Consider the following 21242-nt stretch of genomic DNA (forward strand, 5'->3'; position numbering starts at 1 on the left):
ACTTTAAATACTCACTCTTGCTGCAATCCCTGCAGACTGTGTAAGGCTGAAGATCCGCTCTCAATTGCACTCTCATCACCATCACTTGGGAACTCCAGTGGAGACATGGAGGTGGGGTCAACTTTGACTAAAAAAAGAAAGGGAGTACTATAGATCAGGATGTGTGCACCGCTACAGTTATTTTCACCACGACAATTATTTTCAGGATTCCCACATTAAGAAGTAGGAGATAGAAAAATCTTGGAAAAAAAGAAAGAGGAGGAAGGCAGTAACTACTAAACAATTTTTTAGCATAAGAAAGGACAGAGGTGTCTCTGAAGGAAGGGTAGCAATGACTGTCCTCCCATCACCAGAATGTGAATTTCTCCAGGACACGATCTAAGTATGATGTATCCATCCCTCTACCTCCAGCTCCCGTTTCCCGGGTTTGTAGGAAAGATGGGTTCCATGTATTTTTGAGACACTGAAGTCTCTGAAGAGTTCCCTGACTGTCGTGAGAGAATTCCTAGGATTATCCCAACAATCACAACACTCAAAGCTGATTGTAATATTACACACATGGTGATGGCAAATATTTCAGACCATGTTAGAAGCAACAGATTTTCTTTTATCGTTTCTGATTATGAACAAAATCAACATAATTCTGGAAAAGGAACTTTTGTTGAGGACAATGAAAGACGGGGTTTAATTTATACGTTCTGAATTCTGAGCTCACTTCAAAAGTTAAATAAGACAGGCCTGGTGAAACAGACCTGTAACACCAGCTACTCAATAAGCTGATGTAGAAGAATCACAATTCAACAACTGCTAGGTTAATATATGTTAAACCAGTCTGAGTAAATTCGTGAAACTGTTATCTCAAAAAAAGGTTTGTTTTGTTTTTTTTAATCAAAAAGAAGGCTGGGGGGTTTAGTTCAGTAGAAGAGTACTAGTAGTACCACAAAGCATAAATAAATAGATAGATGATAGCATATGAAACTCTTCCAAGCAAATTTTCAATCTTATTTGTTCAACAAATGATCTGTAGTTAAGTACTAGGGAGCCCTGTGCTGGGTGTCCCTGGAGAGGTACAGAGTCACATCATAAAGTCTTCATGTAGGAAAAATGGCCTCATACTCTTGAAATCAAATAAAATCTTCAAAGCAATAAAATCTTAAAAAGAAGGTCACAGACGTCAAATAAAGGGCTTCCCAAGAAACGTGGCTATATTGCCGAGACTTTTCTATAGAGAACAGGGACGGTGTGGTGAGCCACCACTGAGCTCGGCTAAGTTACGGCCCTGGGAGGAATAGTGAGTTTTCTAACAAAGCGTTCCTAAAGGCACAGATAGCAAATAGCGCAGTAATCTGGGAAGGCCCAGGATGAACAAGGTCTTACTGAGTGCAGTTTTTTAATTTAGTTTGTAATTTAACTCAGAGTTCAAATTTTGCATTTTCTTTTAAAATAGCACTATTTGTAAATATAGTGATTTAAATTATTAATTATCAAAAAAACATAAAGATTCTAGGAAGAGACGTGCTATTTCACTCAAAAATATGCATCTTTGTTTGAGAAACATGTTCTATCTAACGGAGATCAATTATAGGTTCTTTTGTGACAAGGTCTCCTTGTCACAAGTTCCTTGCCACAGTGTGGCCTGGAGCTTGCAGTCCAAGGTTAGTCTGGGACTCTCCTACCCCAGCCTCTCAAGTACTGACATTACAGATATGTGCCAAGACACATGGCTCATTATACATTCTTAAGCATTATATAGAAATTATTTTAGAACCACTTTTTAAAAAATGATAATTTAAAAAAAATCTCCTTTGAAACAGTGTCCCTCCCAACTGGAAGAGGTGAAAAGAGACAAAACAGAATGACTGAGAAAGCAAGTTCCCTGACTACAAGAAGCTGTAAACCCTGCACTCACCTGACCCAGCATTTTTGCCGTCCCCTCCAATGAGTGGGACAGTAATAGCTGCAGGACTCCCGTCTGCAGGCAGACTGGTATAGACCATAGGCAAAGACTGCACCACCAGTGGGATTGTTTTTAGTCCACCCATCTTATTTGGCAAACTGACTGAGGGGATGGTGTGAATCACATGTAAAATCGGCTGGCCCGCCGTCCCCTGAGAGGACGCCAGGATAGAGCCTGGAGTGAGAACGGTAGGAATGGCCGGTGAAGGGCCTGTGTCAGATGAAGTGGGCATCGCCATGGCCTGGGCTGCAGATGGTGGCTTGGGAGGCCGTATTGGAGCTTGCAGCATGCTAGCAGGCTGGAGAGGAGCCTTCGGCTTGTGAAAGGAGAGGTCAACTGGTTCCACCTGGGGCAGGTTGAAATCACTAGCCAGGAGCTCTTCTGGAGGCTCGATCTTGATATCATTAAACAGGGCTGGGTGCTCCATTGGGCTGGCATCCAGGAGTGGGGAAGAAGTCATATTACTTCTGTGTGCTGTCACAGAGGGATCTCTGATCTGAACAGGGCCAGTGACCTAAAATAAATGAATATGAGGTGAGACAGCCACTGTTAGTATTCTACAGAGACACAGGAACAATGAAAGAAAGAAATCTCTACACTCATGGAAAAGATACATCATATTGAAAGAAATGAGACTGTAATACACTACAGAATAAAAAGGAAAGAAAATGGTACTATGCACCAGTGTTAAGTATTGACACTACTGTATCGTACAATTGATAAAAATCCTTTAATTAAATTTTCATGGCCGAGCAGTGGTGGCAAACGCCTGTAATCCCAGCATTTGGGAGGCAGAGGCAGGCAGATCTCTGTGAGTTCAGGGCCAGCCTGGTCTACAATAACTAATTCCAGGACAGCCAGGGCTACACAGAGAAACCCTGTCTCAAAAAAAAATTCACAATCATAGAGCTAAAATGAAATTCAATTTTAACTCAAAAAATCCAATAAAAGGATGTTCATTTAGAAAATAGCTCTTGAAAAAAAGAGCAGAAACCATTTACACAATGGTCCTGCAAAGGTAATGTTCTAAGTCCAATGATAGCAGTTACGAGTAAGACACAGCAATGCTATTCTTAACTTACTTATGAATAAGGCACAGCTAAGTATATACTAACTAGAATGTTAGAATGAGTACCTTGCAAGTCATACTGAAATAAGTAATGTGACATATAAACAAGATGCTTCAGAGAAACGAGGAAGTAGATGTAGCACAGTGGTACATCATTTGCCTAGCAAAATCAAAGTCATAGGTTCCACTTCCAACATGGAAAAGATTTGCTTGGGGGTGGGGGGTAATCTGTTCTATCTAGACAGGGAAGGCTTTACGGAGAAGGTGACAGTTTAGGTGAGTCAGAGAATTAATAGGCTTTCCCAAGGAGAGAAAAGAGGTAAGAAGAGCACTTCTATTAGCAATGGTGTGTTAGTAGATAACAGGCACAGGGAATATGATACAGGGTAATTAGTTGAATTTACATGCAATGTTAAATTTTGTAAGTTCTAAAATGTGGAATAATTAAAAATTAAATGCACATCTATCTATAATCCCATCAATTGGGAAGTTGAGGCAGGAGAGTCTGAGGTGAGAGGACTGTGAGTCTGAGGCCAGCCTGAGATACACAGTGACTTGGCCTGCATGCATACACACATGCACACGCATCCATGCACGCAGACACACAGAGATAGAGATAGAGAGAGACAGAAATGCAGAAACCCAGGCAAAGACATTTGCACCCCCACAGTCACTGCAGCTGTTTTTCCAATAGCTAGGACATGGATGAACTCTGTCTAGCAATTGATAAGAGGATAAAGAGAACATGATAAATACACTCAATAGAATAGTATTCATCCTCAAAAGGAATAAGATCCTGTTATCAGTTCAACATGGATGGAACTGGAGATCTTTATTTTAAGGAAAACAATGGAGGCACAGAAACACAAGTATCACATGATCCTATTCATGTGTGGAAGCTTTAAATAAACTCAATTTGCACAAATTGGGAACAGAAAAATTGACTACCAGAGCTTAGGGACAATGGAAGGAAGATGGGCAAAGAATGATCAATACGAACCAAGCTATGGTTTAATAAGCAAAGAACCCTGGAATCCTATCCCACAGCCTCCTGTGTGGCTACATATGACATTGGGCTAGAGAGACAGCTCAGCGATTAAACATGCTTACTGCTCTTGCAGAGGACGGAGTTTCAGTTCCCAGCACCCACATGGTAGCTCACAGGCCACCTGTGATTTCAGTTTCAGGGGGACCCCACATCCTCTTCTGCCTCTAAAAACACTACACACACATGTACTCATGCAGGCTCACATTTATAAAAATAAAAACTTAAAAACAGAAAAGAGTTTGACAATTTTTATTATAAAACAACAAATGGCTGAGGAAATGGCTGTGTTTAGCATAAGCTGCACATTATTCAATGTATACAGATATCCAAACATGACACGGCACTACATTAAAGTGTATGAACTTTGTTTTTAATTGATTAGTTAAAATACAATCAAAAATACTAATAAATGGTCACTGAACATGTAATATAAACAGAAAAGTCCCAATCTAATTAAAATATCTCTAAAAACTTGATCAAATCAGATGTCAAGGATGTTGGGTACTGTGTAAACAACAGCCAAGCAATATAAATCAAGACTATGGCCTTGGAGATGATAGGGCCACTTCAGCCAATAATCAGAGCACGGCTCTACTTTCTGAAAACACATTTGAGTTATGGAAGTTTTAAACTATTAGAGATGTTCAAAATGCTTACTGAGCTAGTCTACAGTTTGATTTGGAAAGAAGGGAAAAGGGGATTCGAGGAAAGGCTGGGTAGCAGAAGAGTACAGTGACATGAGCAAAGCTATTAAATTTCTGCCAATGACCGGAGAGCAGTGAGAGACGAATAATACTGCATTTAAAGAAAGGAAACTTGGAGAAACTCGACTGCTAACTGGATACACGCGGTATGAATGAGCTTTATTAATTATAATTATAAGGTATGATAACGGTACTACAGTAGTAACTATTTTTTAAAAATTGATGAGAGAAAATAAGGAGCTGAATTCTGAAAGGAAGAAATATAGAGAGGTAGCGTCCTCTTGCTGTGACTTCACTTACGGACCACCCCCCAAAAGTCTTAAGGGAATGAGTGTGGGCACAGAAAAAGAATCTAAATTCAACCATCAGAACTTAACCAGACTTCCATCTGCATCTCTTCTCTTTGCTGACTTGGAAGCCCCCAACTCAATTTGGGCCTTGTGCTAATCTTTTTTATTTTACATTATGCATCTTCATATCGTTTCTTCCATCACTTCATAAGCATCTCAAGCAACCTGTAACTCACATGTGGATTAACCCCCTTTGTGAAAGGGGCTCAGAAAAATCCCATTAGCAGGAGCAGGTGTGGCGTCAGGTGGAGACCAGAGTGATAACGTTATCAAGATCTGCTTCACTGGGGCTAAGGAGATGGATCAGTGGTTAAGAGCACTTGGTGCCCATGCAGAGGACCTGAGGTTCAGTTCCCAGCACCCACGTGGTGGCTCACAACTGTCTGTATAACTACAGTTCCAAGGGATCCAGTGCCCCGCATCTGGCACCGTGGGCACATGTATATACACAAACAGGCATGCACACATATACATAAAAACAAATTTTTGAAAAAGAATTATTTTAGTAAACATCTTTACTGATCTCTGGATCTCCCAAATCAATTTAAGCAACCATGTTTTTCTACATTCCTACTTGTCTCTGCCAGAGTAGCTTCATTCAGTGGTATCAAAAGTAGAATCAAAACAATCTGTAAGGCTGGAGAGATGGCTCAGCAGTTAAGACCCACTGGCTGCTCTTCCAGAAGTCGAGAGTTCAAGTCCCAGCAACCACATGGTGGCTCACAACCATTTGTAATGAGATATGGTGCCCTCTTCTGGCCTGTAGGCATGCATGCAGACAGAACATTACAATACATACATAAATCTTTACAAAAAGATTCTTTAAGCAAAGCAGGAAGGTCACGTATTTCCACAATTTTTTAAATATTTATTTATTTATTATGTATACAATATTCTGTCTGTGTGTATGTCTGCAGGCCAGAAGAGGGCACCAGACCCCATTACAGATGGTTGTGAGCCACCATGTGGTTGCTGGGAATTGAACTCAGGACCTTTGGAAGAGCAGGCAATGCTCTTAACCACTGAGCCATCTCTCCAGCCCCACATTTGTTTTTTTTACGATGGCTTCTGATGATACTGAGAAAAGAGCTACAATAAAAGTTGTTAGATGCAGGGCTGGAGAGATGGCTCAGTGGTTAAGAGCAGTGCCTGCTCTTCCAAAGGTCCTGAGTTCAATTCCCAGCAACCACATGGTGGCTCACAACCATCTGTAATGAGGTCTGGCGCCCTCTTCTGGCCTGTAGGCATACAGACAGAACATTGTATACATAATAAATAAATATTTTTAAAAAAGTTGTTAGATGCAATATTTTCTTTTTTTCTTTTTAAAATTTATTTTTATCTTTAATTATGTCTGTATGTGTATGTGCACACATGTGGGTATGTGCACATTGCAGCTAGGTTTCTGTGGAGATCAGGCGCTAGGAACTGAACCCCAGGTCCTCTGCATGGGCACCAAGTGCTCTTAACCACTGACCCATCTCCTTAGCCCCAGTGAAGCAGATCTTGATAACGTTATCACTCTGGTCTCCACCTGACGCCACACCTGCTTCTGCTAATGGGATTTCTTTGAGCCCCTTTCACAAAGGGGGTTAATCCACACGTGACTTACAGGTTGCTTGAAATGCGTATGAAGTGATGGAAGAAAGGATATGAAGATGCACAAAGAAACTGAACTCCCTCGACCTGGAGTTCCATGTGGATGTGAGCAACCTAATATGGATGCTGACAGCTGAACTCAGATCCTCTGCAAGAGCTGCATACACTGTTCACCACTGAGGCATCTCCTCAGCCCTATATACAATATTTTCTCTAATAAGATCACTGGTGCTGATATATAGATAGACACAACAAAGAAGTACTTAGTTACAATTTTTAATGTGTTTTCTAGGGTCCGTGCTTTAGGCCTAGAATTCTAAGGAAGTCAAACCTCTGAGTCTTACATATAAAGTGGAGACTATTTGTAAATTTCCTCTTTTGCCAAGGCCATTGCTAGGACAAAGAGTGCTACCCGCGATACTACTATCAGCACAAGGGCTTGCACAAAGCTGGTACTTGATCTGCAGCTACTCAGGTTACTGAAAACATTATTCAAGAACACCCTAAATGGAAACTGAACAAAGAAAGTGTAGAAACACATTTATGCTTCTTGCTTTGATGAGAGATAACGGCACAGGCCCTGTTCAAACTCTCTCTCCTGGGTTGAGCTTCTGCAGACCAAGCCTGCTTTGTGGATTCTCAATTTTTCACTCAAACTGTCTGCAATGGTGCTTAAATCATTGCTCTCTCTTGCTGTCATCACATAGCTCTGAAGCAAATGTTAGAAGGTGGTTATTTAGATCCTAGTGTTTTAATAACTTCCTTAATGAATATCATTACATTTTCCATCTGGACAGACTGATTTCACATATTACTTGTTATAGCAAAATGAATCCAGCCTATAACAAGTATTTCCTGGGTGTCAACGCTTCTACAAGTAAGCTCCTTAAGAAAATGTCCTCTGCACTTGGAAGCAGCCATCAATTACGTTTGTGATTTAAAGACAGCCATATTTATCTACTAGTAGAAACAATGCTTTTGTTTGTGTGTACCTTTTAAATATGATCAAAATAGAGTATCCTGATGTGTGGTACGATTTATCCTATATTTCATATAAAACAATCCACTATGGTAAAAAAAAAAAAAAGGAAAAAAACAAACAATAACAAACACGTACTACCTCATTCTTTTCTTTTCTCACACTACACAGCATGTTATACCTGCAGATTCTAAAGAAGAATCATGTAAGGAATGAGGTTACAGCCCTAGCATTCTGGTGGTTGCCTAAGGATTGGCTCCCTATTCTATTCTTCAACGAACAGAATAACTACTTGTTTGAGAGCTCATATGGAAACTGATGTAAAGCTTGGCCATGAGATTTTTCTCCTGAACTCATCTTTTTCCTCCTTCAATAATGTGGGGGCAGTTTCAGGTTTTGAGTATTCTCCAGTTAATAATTAACCACTTCTCAAAGAAAGGGAATGGCTACTTTCTGAAGCTGCTATTTCAAAGCTTGAAGCTACAGCCTTCCAGGGCTTCAGAGTCTATGAAGGCGGCTGTGCATGGAAAAGTCCAAAAACTTGGGAGTGGCTTTTAAAGATGTTTTACTTCCCACACTCCTCCTCATATGCCTAGTATCCTAATCAGGCTTTAAAAAAAAGAATGTTTAATTTGGCATTTTTCTTAAATTCGTTATTGACAAATTACCAAAGATCATGGAGAAACGCAATTCTACAAAAAAATCCAGAAAAGAAAGTGGTCACTTTTATAAATATTTAAGCTCTTAAACATCTGATGAAGACAGCTTTGGCTTCAGGAGAGCAGGGGAAATCAAGTGAGGCAAACCAAACTGTTACTTCTCATTTATCTGAAATAGCTCTGATGTGGAGCTTTAAAGTAGGAAGGCAAGACAAGAAAGAAAATGAAAGAACAAAATACTGCAGGCAGCGCAGTAAGTAGAAAGGAGAGGAAGGAGTGTTGTCATGGTAACAAGATAAAACCCAGGCTCCTCCCCAAGCGAAAGATAAAAGCTGTTTTTGTACACAGGTCTCTTCTAGCTTTGCTCTGGGTTTCGACTAATCATTTTCATGCCTCGGTGCACTTGTGTGTGCGTACACATATATTATGCACATTCATTAGTTTGGTCGAAAAGCCAGTTTAACCCTCTGAAATTCCAGCCCTTCTCCAATAATGCCATGATGTGTTTCAGTATTAGAGAAAAATGGATGGAGATGAATATTATTAAAACGCTAAATTTAATCTAAACCTAGAGGAATGTTGAATCTTCTGTCTTCGCCATCACAGTAGCATTAGGAAATAAGGCACTACTGGACAATTTCTCTTTATACAACCTAATGAATGTGATAATTAACACATTATATAACAAAAGGGGAAACCAAGATCAAAAATGCAAACACCTGAAATCTCAGAACTCAGGGGACTGAGGCTGGAGGATGTTCAGTTTCAGGTCAGCCTAGAATACATGACAAGAGACCGTCCCCAAAAACAAAGAGATAAAACCACAGGATATGCATGTGCACATATACGTATTTGTGTATATATGAGTTCTAAGTATTTGCTTATTACACAGCATAGAAATATTAGTAGCTCATTTGAAATTTAAAAAAGAAAAAGAGAGGAAATCATTTCTTTTTAATGTATAATTACTTTTAATGATATATCATCAAAATTACTTTAACAACTAGATGCTTGTTGTAACATTTTATACCAAGTTGATAGATGGTCACAAAAAAATATTTATCCACATCCTAGTGCCCAGAATCAAGGAACATCACCTATTTGGGAAAAGAATAACTACAGATAGAATTATGGATGTTAAAGCAACCGCTCTGGATTACCTAGGGGGCCACAAAATAAGGTGATATGAACACAAAGGTAGACAGATACCAGAGTGATAGGGCCACAAACCAAGGAACGCCTGTATCTTCCAGGTGTGTGAAAAGGTAAGAAACTATGTTGTCACTATGTCAACTGATATGACAATTTGATAGTCCAGGGCAGTGGCAGACTTATGCTTCTAGGATTCTGAGAGAATAGATTTGTTTATACACAGTGAGCAGCCCACGACCACCTGTCACTCAGGCTCCAAGGGAATCCGATGCCCCTGGCCTCCAGAGCTCCTGCATCCATATGCACACGGCCACATACAGACACACATTTACATGCCACTAAAAAATAAATCTTAAAAAGAGAGAAAGGGGAAGCAAGAAATGAAAATCATCAACAGTAAGATGTGAGATATTTCCATGCTACAGCTGACAATATAGGACAAGAAGTGAATGGAACTATGTGAATAACTGCTAGAAATCAATTAGCATTCTGGGACTATGAGTGCACTAGAGATCCATGGGCATTCGATTGTCAGGGGAAATTTTATAGAAGAGATAGAATTGAAATTTGGACTCCTAAATGTGATGAGGATTGGACAGACTCATTTAGGCACAGTCCTGGTGGGCAAAAAAAAAATTAAGAAAATATGTCACTGGAAACCTCTCAGAAATACATATATATCTCCACTAGATATAGAAAAACTGTTCATTTGGGGGTGTGTGGCAGTTCTGATGAAGTTTAACAGGAGAGTGTGATTATTTCCAGCTATTAAGGGACAAAGTGTCTTGATGCAGATCGAGAGAGAGAAAGAGAGCACGTGTATGTGTGTGTGTGTGTGTGTGTGTGTGTGTGTGTGTGTGTGTGTGTATGTGTGTAAGAAAGACTGTAAAAAAGTTGTAGAATGGGGGCTGGAGAGATGGCTCAGAGGTTAAGAGCATTGCCTGCTCTTCAAAAGGTCCTGAGTTCAATTCCCAGCAACCACATGGTGGCTCACAACCATCTGTAATGGGATCTGGTACCCTCGTCTGGCCTCCAGGAATACACGCAGACAGAATATTGTATACATAATAAATAAATAAATATTTTTTAAAAAGTTGTAATATGCTAACAGTCAAAGGACATACATGGAAAGAGACATGTAGGTTATAACAAGGCACTCACAAGTTTCAACCAAGAGATTCCACTTCAAGAAAGTAACCAAAAACTAGAAACAAAAGATGGGTGGCAGTCAAGTGCCGCTCTGCATGGTATGAATATATAGAAATACAGAAAATGGAGAGAAGCAGGTGTCTCCTGAGTCAGAAAGCTTTCTCTTAGTACCACTATGACCAAGCTCCAGCGATGTTTTGCACAATTAGGAAGTTTTTGATGTACTGATAGTTTCTAAATGGCAGCAGTTACAAAGATAAACAAGATATTCAATTCAATTTAACATCATTAAAACACTACAGAGGAGCCTCATCCAAATGCATACGTAACTTAAATCCAATTATACGCCATGGACCAATCATTCACTGCTTAAAAATAGGACTCATTAGCTGGCCCTGGTGGTACACACCTCCAATTCTAAATAAAACTTGACAAGAAGGAAGCAGGAGGATTACCCTGAGTTCAAGGCTAGCCTGGTTTATATACTGAGTACCAGGCCAACAAGACCTATATATTGAGGACTGACCTCAAGAAAATGATATATGTATACACACACACACACACACACACACACACACACACACACACACACAGCATATATATGGCAGATATGACTCCTAAATGTAACCCAGAGATTTCACCTGGGACTAAATAAGGACTAGCAACCCATCACTATTGACAGGTTAAAAAGATGGAAAGAATCAGATGAATATTATATAGAGAGATTTGGATATTCAATTTCCATGCAATTTTAACAGATTTTTCAAGGTAATTCTGATTGTATTTGGGGCTCACTTATGCAGTCTTATGACTCAACCCTGAACATCTAGGCACCATACCTTGCCTGAAAGCCCAGAACTGAAGAGCCTGACAAGAGGATTGCTATGAGTGTGCGGATGCCCAGAGTTACACAGCAAGCTCCTGTCCAGTCAGGCCTATGGAATAATAGAACCCATCTCAAAAAATAAATACTTCTTCACATCATTCAAGACCAGTTTTCTTTGCTGTAAAACACAAACATCAAGACCAGTGATTGTTAATATTGTATGAAAACTTAGTTGGTTAGCAGTGTCAGATGGTTGGTTAAACAGTTTTCTACATGTTTCTGTTTGTTTGGTTGGAGACAGAGTCTCACTATGCAATCACTGTTGGCCTGAAACTTGATATGTAGACCAGGCTGGCCTTGAACTCAGAGATCTGATTACCTCGAGGTCCTGAATAGAGGATTAAAGATGTGGAATATCACAACTAGCCTCTTTTTTTCCCCAATAGGACAAATATTTAAATCACTGGACCTGTAATAAACCACTTCCATAAAGTGAAGAGGCTTTAATAAATTATTAAAGCCCTAAATAAATCAATGACTAAGCTGTAGAGATGGCTCAGAGGTTAAGAGCACTGGCTGCTCTTCCAGAGGTCCTGAGTTCAATTCCCAGCAACCATATGGTGACTCACAAACATCTATAATGAAATCTGGTGCCCTCTGCTGGTGCGCAGGCAGAACACTGTATACACAGTAAATAAATCTTAAAAAAAAATAAAACAAAGACTAAGTGTCATAGACATACATAGAAAGATGGATTTTCAACTGAGAAATTTTCTCCATCAGATTAGCCTCTTAGTGGGGTAATTTTTTAATGTTTGGTTTGGGAGGAGCCATCACTGGGCAAATAAAGCCTGGTTACAAGCCAAGCAGGAGAGGGAAACAAGCCCTGTTTCTCAGTGGTCTCTGCTTCAGTTCCTGTCTCTAGATTCCTACCTTTAAATTTGTGCCTTGATTTCCTTGATTATGAACTATAATAAATAAAGCCTGTCCTCCCCAGGCTGCTTTTTCGGTCATGGTGTTTATCATAACAACAGAAGCAAACCAGGACACTGACATCGATTTTCACAGTGAAAGAAAGAATTGCTTTTTTTTCTTTTTAGACAGGATCTCCTTGGGCTAGAACTCATACTCTTCCTGGTTCAACCTTCTGAGTAGAGGGATTACAGACTTGTACCACCACGTTGGGTACAAGGATTCTGCCAACAGTGTTTGGAGACTCAAACTGCAGCTTTTTCTAACTCTGTAGTCTGTTGATCCAGTCCATTAGGTTTTGGACTTGCAATACTCTATAATCACAGGAGCCAATTTTTTAAAAATTATATCTATATATAATATCCGTGTGTGTGTGTGTGTGTGTGTGTGTGTGCGTGCTTCTATCTTTTTTTCTACACACACACACACACACACACACACAGCAAAAGTATTGGCCAGGGTGCTCGAGGAAAACAGCAGGGAAGTAGAGTCAACAGGATGCTTCCTTCGAAAACCCTCATATACTCTGTTCAACTTGGCTACTGAAGAAAGGAAATGAAGGAAAGCACACAATTTTCACCGTATCTGAAATCTGGGACAGTGCTAAATAAATTATCATTGTTCTTCGCCAAAGAATACAAGGACAATACAAAGCTGTTTCTTCGAGGCCACACAGAAATCCACACCCAGACATTCAATTAATTCTGGAAAAAGCTACCTTCTTTTATCCCTTCTCATTTTCCATACATGTCATTTAAAAATGGGGCTTCAATTCTGCAAAGCTTAAGAGATATTCAACTCCCCAAAACTCACCTGTCTGAATGCCTGCATTGATCCTCTTTCTGAATTAAGTTGGACCTCCAAGCTGTTCATGAGGTGATCCATATCTAGAAAAGACACAAAGGGCAAACAGCTTTCAGAACAATGCTGACCCCATTATATGCATAGAGTGTGACATGTACACTTGGTTTCACCCATCCATTCTCTACAAACAGTTTTTCAGACGAAACTTATGCTAAAAAGTTATTAGAACATTCTAAGTTAATCTACTCAAGGAAAAGACACTGGCTGCCTACATACTATAAGTACTTCCCTTCCTTCATGTAAGTGAACCTATTTCTACAAACCTCTCCAACCTGTCCTGTTTCAGTGATTATCAGCATACTTCTATAGTTCCAAAATATTTCCGATCCTGGTCCTGTCTTTGTTTTCACTAAGGACTTTTAACTACTATTTATGTGAGTAATATATGTACAAAGACAAACCAACAAACCATTTTTGTCTATGCATTTTAAATCTGTAAGTCAAGCATAGCTAAAAGCAGTTTTCCTCTTCCTCTATACTATACATAGCTGTCCCTCTTACGAAGAGATGGTGTTGATAGCTTCATTTCAATACCTTGAACCATCAGTCATCTTATAAAAAGCACCTACATTTTCCTCTGGAATGGCTTTTGTTTGCTTTATCTACAGTTCAGTTTCACCAGAGAGGAAAACAGGGGCCAAGGAAACAAAGCAAAATCTACAGCTTACCTACAAATTAGCCAGTCAATTTCAGATCATACTTGTGCCTCCTCCACCCTGTCCTATCTTAACCCAGAGGAACCAAACAAAGGAGACCAGACAATAGATGCCTTGCAATTAGTCCTAGCTAGAAATAACAACTAGCCAAGGATGCTATGAATGCAAAGGAAATAATTCTGCAACACTTGTCCAGGCTTTCCTGGCAGCAGTCAATCAAATGCTTCTAGTTACGAGTGCCCCCTTTGGGTTACAAGAGCATTATCTGACATAACCCTTCTTCTACCTCCACACCTCTTTCTCAAGTTAGGAACTGGAAACCACTTAGCTAGTCCTCCCAGCACCTCAAGTTAGGAACTGGAAACCACTTAGCTAGTCCTCCCAGCACCTCTCCCTTCAAGTTACCGTTACCACTCCAGTGTGTTTCATACGCAGCCTCTGCAGCTTTAGTTCACGCTTTCCTACATTTCCCAACTCTTGTTTTTACTAAGAAGCCCTCCCCTCCCTCCATTCTTTACTCCCTTTTTCTTTCTGTGAGAGTAAGGCAGGGTTTTATACTGTAGCCTAAGATGGCCTGGAACTCACTGTGTGGCTCAGCCTGGTTTCAAACACAAGCAAATGCTCCTGCCTTACCCTGGTGAAAGCTGGGATTACAAGCCTAAAATACCAGCCCTGACCCCTTGCTCCTTTTTTTGTCAGCATTATGATAAGCCTTCAGAAATTTGTTGAGCATCTATTATAGTTTCAGATAATGTCCTTGGTCCTTAGACTACATCCAGGGGTGTGTGACAAGAGCTTCAATTCTGTTAGAAGTCAAAGTTTTCCAAGCTCTGGTCCTAATTGTTCTTATTCCTTAGTATACACTTCCCCCACTGATTTAACCCTGGGAGGCTCTATTGAAGCATTACGGCTCTGCAAACGATAATGTGAAATCCTGTAGTTCTAGACGGACAAATCGCATTTTACAGAGAAAAACACCTTTTTCATGTCAGAAAATGTGATTCATAGGCTCAGATCAATATCTCTGCTGCATTTGCTTTGTGCCCATATGCTTGACTCACCTAGAGTCCAAATTGGTAGTATTATGCCTAGTATAGCCTCTGAATTTTCAAATGAAATTGGAGACAACAATTTTAACTGTCAAAATTGTCTAAATTTTGATAGTGGCTCAGAAGTTTTCTTTTATATTTCCCAAGGAGGTTCCTTGCGTATTATTACTGCTTTTCAGCTAGAAATGATTTCCTAATTTCCTGATAATCAATAGATGAAATAACTGATTTTAAGTTCAATGTTTACTTTTTATGTTGTTATATCTTGGCTCCAAATATGCAAACCACCCTCTCCCTACTGCATTTGCCTTCTTCTTTTCCTTTCTTTTCATTGAGATGGGGGTCTCACTATGTTGTAATCCATGCTAGCCTGGAACTCAGAACAACCCCCTCCCCCGCCTTGGTTTCTGAAGTACTTGGATTATAAACACCACCAGCTCAAAATTTTGTAATAATCAATTTTGCATCAACAACAAATTGGGCAAGAATTCTGAGTTCCTTATGATAATAACAGCACTAGCACATAGATTATTGTAGGTTTCTTAAGTAAATAAATGTACAAGAGAGCTAGGCAGTGATGGTACACACCTTTAATTCCAGTACTCAGGAAGCCAGGGGCAGGTGGATCTCTGAGTTTGAGACTAGCCTGGTTTACACAGAAAAATAAAGGGGGGGGGGAGCATGTTTTAGAATTTTGAGATTCCATTTTTTTAAAGTATCACCTATATTTTTATTACTAGAAAAATAAAGAACCGTAGCACATATATATTTTGCACTTCACTTTATTATATGTCTTGTAAGAAAATAGAGAGTCAGGGCAGTGCTGGAAAGGGGTTGCTTCTGAGTATCCACTGTGGTGGTTGGACTAGGTACCTCAGATGACGATTTTTAAGCCCCATTTTCTCTTACACAACAATAAAAGTGACACTACTGTTAACGCCATACACACGAAAGGAAATACAGGATCAAAGCGATTAAGCAATGCTAAAGCCATGTAAGATGGAAATGATTGCGCTGGGATTTGAAACCAGCTCAATACAAAAGTTCTTTTTCTACCTAAAAATACTTGAATGTTTTCTTCTAGAGATGGCATGGCTATTACACTCATGAACTCACAGCAGCTATGGTTACCTACACAAGACCTACAAAAGTTCAGCAGGAATGGAGAAACCCACAAGGCTTGGCCTCTAACTAAGATGCTATTGTTGCTGAGTCAGAGAAACATTCTTTGGGGGTGTGGCCATTAGTAGGTAGCATCCGCTCCCTCCAGTAGATGGCTCCACATCCATGCACATATCAGGAGCACTGAGTAGACTTAGTGTTTTTTTTTTTTTTTAAAAAAGAGGAGGAGAAAATGAAGTTGGGATGGCATTCGGAGGAAAGTTGGAAAGAGGGAAATGAGAGGTGGATATGTACATATTTCATTATATACATGTATAAAATTCTCAAAGAACAAAATTTTTTAAATGAAAAAAATATGACAACCGTGGACTTTGGAATAGTTACGTAAAGTAGAAAACAAGAATGGAGGTCCTTTCATTCCGTCACAATAAGGTCTATTATTGACAAAGAGAGTAAAGGTACCCACTAATTGTGGGACTAATCATAAGACAAAATGTGCAGCAATCACAAGTGGCACACAGCACTTAAGTATCAATTGAGAAAAAGAATAAAAGGCCACAGCAGCAACGACTCAATGCTCTGAAATATATAAAATCTTACCTTATTCTATCATCTAATTACTTATGAGAAAATGGAATCTAGATTTTAAATGAAATCCAACTTCAAAATGTTGGCAATCAGCCAATTTTTAAGAGTATGAAATTAGGCAAAGTGCCTTCATGCCCCCCCCCATTCATGTGTGAAAGCCCTCACTCCTGAGCTATTAGAGATATGGCCTTTATGGAAATAATTAAAAGTAAATGAGGTCATACAGGTAGTGCTCTAATCACAGAAGATTAATCCCTTAAGAAGAAACACAGGAGAGTGCTGTCTCTTCACTTAAACAAAGGAAGACATTGGTTGAGTACACAGCAAAGAATGCAGCCATCTGGGAGTTAGGAAAGCGGCCCTCATGACACATCAGCCTATGCTGAAACCTTGATCTCTTGATCCTAGCCTCTAGAACTAGAAAAACAGAATTTCTGTTGTTTAAAGCACCCAGTTAGTGGTATTTTGTTATAACAACACTATATATACTACTTACTGAGTTTTCCTTCTTATTAAAGAATCGCTACAGACATCTGGAAATATCCCAAATGCTGATCAATAGAAGAGTGGTTAAATAAATCATGGCTTACTCATAGAGTAAAAAACTCTACAGCGACATAGAACAACGAGGCATTTTTATAAACCTATATGGGTCTTGAACCATATGAAATGTTACCTATTTAAAATACATCTGTTAAGAAAAAATAAACAATCTGTTAAATGAGAAGTTACAACAATTTTAGAGAAAACAAAACATTTGTATGAGCTGTAATTGGATATATTAAGCATTTGGTCTAAATTAAGGTTGCGGCAATTTTTAGGATAACAGAAAAGATGTTGGGGAACAAAGACAGGCAACAAAACAGTTAGCTAACTAGGTAGATAAGGAAACTAAGAAGGAAGAAAAAGCTTCTATTTTGTTCCAAAGACATGAGAAGCACAAATACATTTTCTGTTTATACTTTATGCTTTCACATATTCTTAAAGCATTTTGACAAAATGAATTTTCACAAGCATTTCACTGTGAGCAATATGTTCCTCACTGCCATTCAACCACAAGTAGTCTCTACAGTGATCTCCAATTCACAGGAGAACATTCAAATGCATAGTTTAAATAACTTCACCAAGGTAATGTTAATGGCAAGTTGTAGAACAAGGAAAGGGAAAGTCCTGAATGAGCAGCGGCTAACTCTAGTGGTGAAAATAGGCCCTATTTTAGAAGGTGGTGGTTACAACAAAATACCAAAATTTCAGCGGTTTGAAATAAGCTGCTTTTGGGAGAGAGGGGGCGCTGGTTTTTCAAGACAGGGTTTCTCTGTGTAGCCCTGAATGTCCTGGAACTCACTCTGTAGACCACGCTGGCCCCAAACTATGAGATCGGCCTGCCTCCCGAGAGCAGGGATTAAAGGAGTGCACAACCACAACCACCTAGCAGGTTTGCAGTATCTTAACATTATCTAGCGTTACATTATTGAACCTTCAAACTCTCACAGACTAGGGACGCAGTTCGGTGGCAGAACACTTATATATGCACGACCCTTAAATTCAATTTCCAGCACCACAAACAAACAAAAAACAAAATCCACGTTAGGCTTAAAAGAACCTAAATATACAGATAACATCTTTTAGCGTATTATATATCTAGTATGTTCTGGACATTTATAAGTAACTTCCTGCTCAATAATTTATATTTGTCCCCTTTAGGCACACAACATTAACAACATTAAAGTAAAGCACTCAAAACAGCAAAGTTGGTGAGACCAGTCACTTAAATACATTACTTACAACTAAAAAGGACCGTATCATTTTAGAAATAAGAGACTAGATGATGAAGTTAAATTGGGGTTAATAAAAAGAACAGAAACCCGACTTCTACTTATAAAATCTAAAGAAATAAAAAAAGAGTCCGTAAGTCAGAAAGAAAACCAAACGTGGTCTCACACCGTCCTCAGTCCAAGAGCCAACTCCCATCTATTCAGACTCTACTTAGCAGTTAAATTGTAACCACACTGGATGATCATTTAGGTCAATCACACCCATCAGTTTTCCCTTCACTTACAAAATATATGGCAGTAAGACCTTAGGCTCCCCGAGGCGGTGCTGGCGGTGGTGACTGCTTTTAATCCCAGCACAGGACAGAAGCAGTGGATCTCTGTGAGGCCAGCCTGGTCTGCAGAGTCAACTGCAGGACAGCCGGGACTGTTGTACAGAGAAACCTTGTCTCACAAAACTAAAAAAAAAAAAAAAAAAAAAAAAAAAAAAAGAGTAAGACTTTAGATGATAATCTACAAACTATGTACCAAATTGTTCCAAGGAAAAGGTGATTGGGTAAGTACCATGAAGGCACAGTGAGTGTCATGGAGTCTCAACAGAACTGGGGACTTAGTTCTGAATACAAAGAACCAAAATGCAGCAGAACTTTAAAACAAAATGAGCTTTAAAAATGCCTCAGTGCGCGGAGCGGTGGTGGCGCACACCTTTCATCCCAGCACTCAGGAGGTTGAGGCGGGAGGATTGCGAGCCAGGCCAGTCTGGTTACAAAGTAAGACCCTGTTGCTTTTGAAAAAAAAATTCCAATGATATACCAGATACTGGTTTCAATGTCCCAAAATACTAAGAAACAAACAAACAAAATACCATTTTTCTCCAGTTTCCAACATCCAGTATGTCAATTTGTAAATGAATTACGTATCCCCAAACTCTTTTTCCTTCACTTAACAATTTAAGTGAGCTCATAAAGTAGAAGTGACTCAAACCTAAGGTAAACATAAATGTCCTGAGCTGGAGGGACCTCTACATCTGAAGAGTGCTTCCTGCTCTTCTAGAGGACCCAGGTTTGGTTCCCCACAACCATGCTGGGCAGCTCACCATCACCAGTAATTCTGGTTCCTTCACACAAGCAGCAATTTACTCATTTAGACACATAAAAAAGCACATAAATAAACATAATAAAAATATAAATAAGAAAATAAATAAAACATCTAAATGTATCAAACATTAATAAGCCCCTGCCAGAGTACAATAGCGTGAGTGCCCAATCTCTACCTCCTCACATGGAAACAGAACATTCTGGAAAGACTAATAATATCTAGTCTTGGTACCTTGGCAATAAAAAAAAAACAAAAACAAATAGCAGACCCACTAAGAGCCTCATCTCTGAAATGCATATACCAGAAAAATAAGGGTAGTTGTGGCCATCATTTTTCCCACCAATTTTCTTTCCTCTGAGATCCGAAAGCAAGAGGGTTCTCTAGCATTCTGATGACGTGAAGTCCAACGGGTCTGGAGAACAGACTGAACATGTCACTTACACTTCGGAAGGTAGAATTCTACCACCCTGTATTTCTGCCTAGTTGCCCTCTAAAACTAACCTGAAGACACGCTGTGCCTAGACTGTCTCACCAGCAGTTAGCAAGGATTAATGTCTCTCTTATAAGGGTTACCCCCAAACTTTGAAGAAGAGGATGAAATCATTTCTGAATCACTGGTTTGCTGTCCAAAGGTCCTGTTGGTTACATCATATGGTTAAACTGACCAAAGAATCAGAAGATAGGCAGATTAGTGGCCTTTTTTCTTGCAGCTGATAAAATCCAGTGAGAACAATGTTAAATCACAAATAAGACATATATTCCAGCCTGTCTTTGTGCAAACTACTCAAACTGCACAGGTCTTCGTTCCCTTCGACTGAAATGTGTTTTAAGGACGGCAAAGTAATAATTCGGCTAGCAGTACTCCAGCGGGAAAACCACGAAGAATAGAAAAGGAAAGTGGAAATCAGAGCAAGTACTAGCAGCGTATGTCATGTATATCTCCTGAGTGAGAATTTCCAATATGCATCCTACAGAGGAGAAAAGCAAGGTTCGTGCTCATGCAACCAGTTAGTGGTGGTAGTAGGCTTTCAAAGTAGATCTTTTTATTACCCCAAATCAACAATCTTCAGCTTACAATCCAAATTTAAATATTATTCTCTCTTTTCTCTGTCACTATTACACTAAGTGGCATATAAATACTTTATATATTTTTTTCGCACTGACAGTAATATTAGAGAAAATAAGGTATTGTTCTCTTGGCCACCTGTTAGGATGTGATTTAGTTTCTTCAAAATTCTTAAGGCCAAAAAAGTACAAAAAAGCTTCACCTTGTAGCTAAGCAAATCCTTTCGCTCCAGTAATCACAGCAATGCTGGCTGATCATCCACCTACAGGAACTAACCTCTTGGCCACATCTTAAGGAGCCTAGACTGGGCTATGCTTTGGCTTCCTACTGCAACCAAGCTCAGCCCCCCGAAAAAGAGCTGGCACACCCTAACCAGCTCCTCCTCAGAGGTTCCTTGAAGGGGGTCTTGCCATTAGTACCAAGAGACCAGGCTCCCAACTTAACTCTTCGCTGCCCCTCCTCCAGCTTTCGAGAAGCATCTCTACCTGCTACTGCTTGGGGGAAGGGAGGAGTGACGTAAGTGGGATCAGTAAGTGGGATCACTGGTCTTCCAAATCCTCTTC

At 39.6% G+C, this 21242-nt stretch overlaps 1 protein-coding gene across 2 annotated transcripts in view; it reads right to left on the minus strand.

Moving 5' to 3' along the window:
• Klf8 (Kruppel like factor 8) overlaps positions 1 to 21242 on the minus strand; it is a 153962-nt gene that overhangs the window by 7891 nt on the left and 124829 nt on the right. For both annotated transcript variants that reach the window (XM_041646143.1, XM_041646142.1), the window contains exons 2-4: positions 13278 to 13351; positions 1910 to 2471; positions 16 to 127 (exon numbers count right to left, since the gene is read on the minus strand). In XM_041646143.1, coding sequence (XP_041502077.1) covers positions 16 to 127; positions 1910 to 2471; positions 13278 to 13349 — 746 coding nt within the window. In that variant the 5' untranslated portion in view covers positions 13350 to 13351. The remainder of the gene's footprint in view (positions 1 to 15; positions 128 to 1909; positions 2472 to 13277; positions 13352 to 21242) is intronic.

Source organism: Microtus oregoni, unplaced genomic scaffold (assembly GCF_018167655.1).
Source record: "Microtus oregoni isolate MIOR12 unplaced genomic scaffold, Mior012 000121F_000, whole genome shotgun sequence".
Taxonomy (NCBI): domain Eukaryota; kingdom Metazoa; phylum Chordata; class Mammalia; order Rodentia; family Cricetidae; genus Microtus; species Microtus oregoni.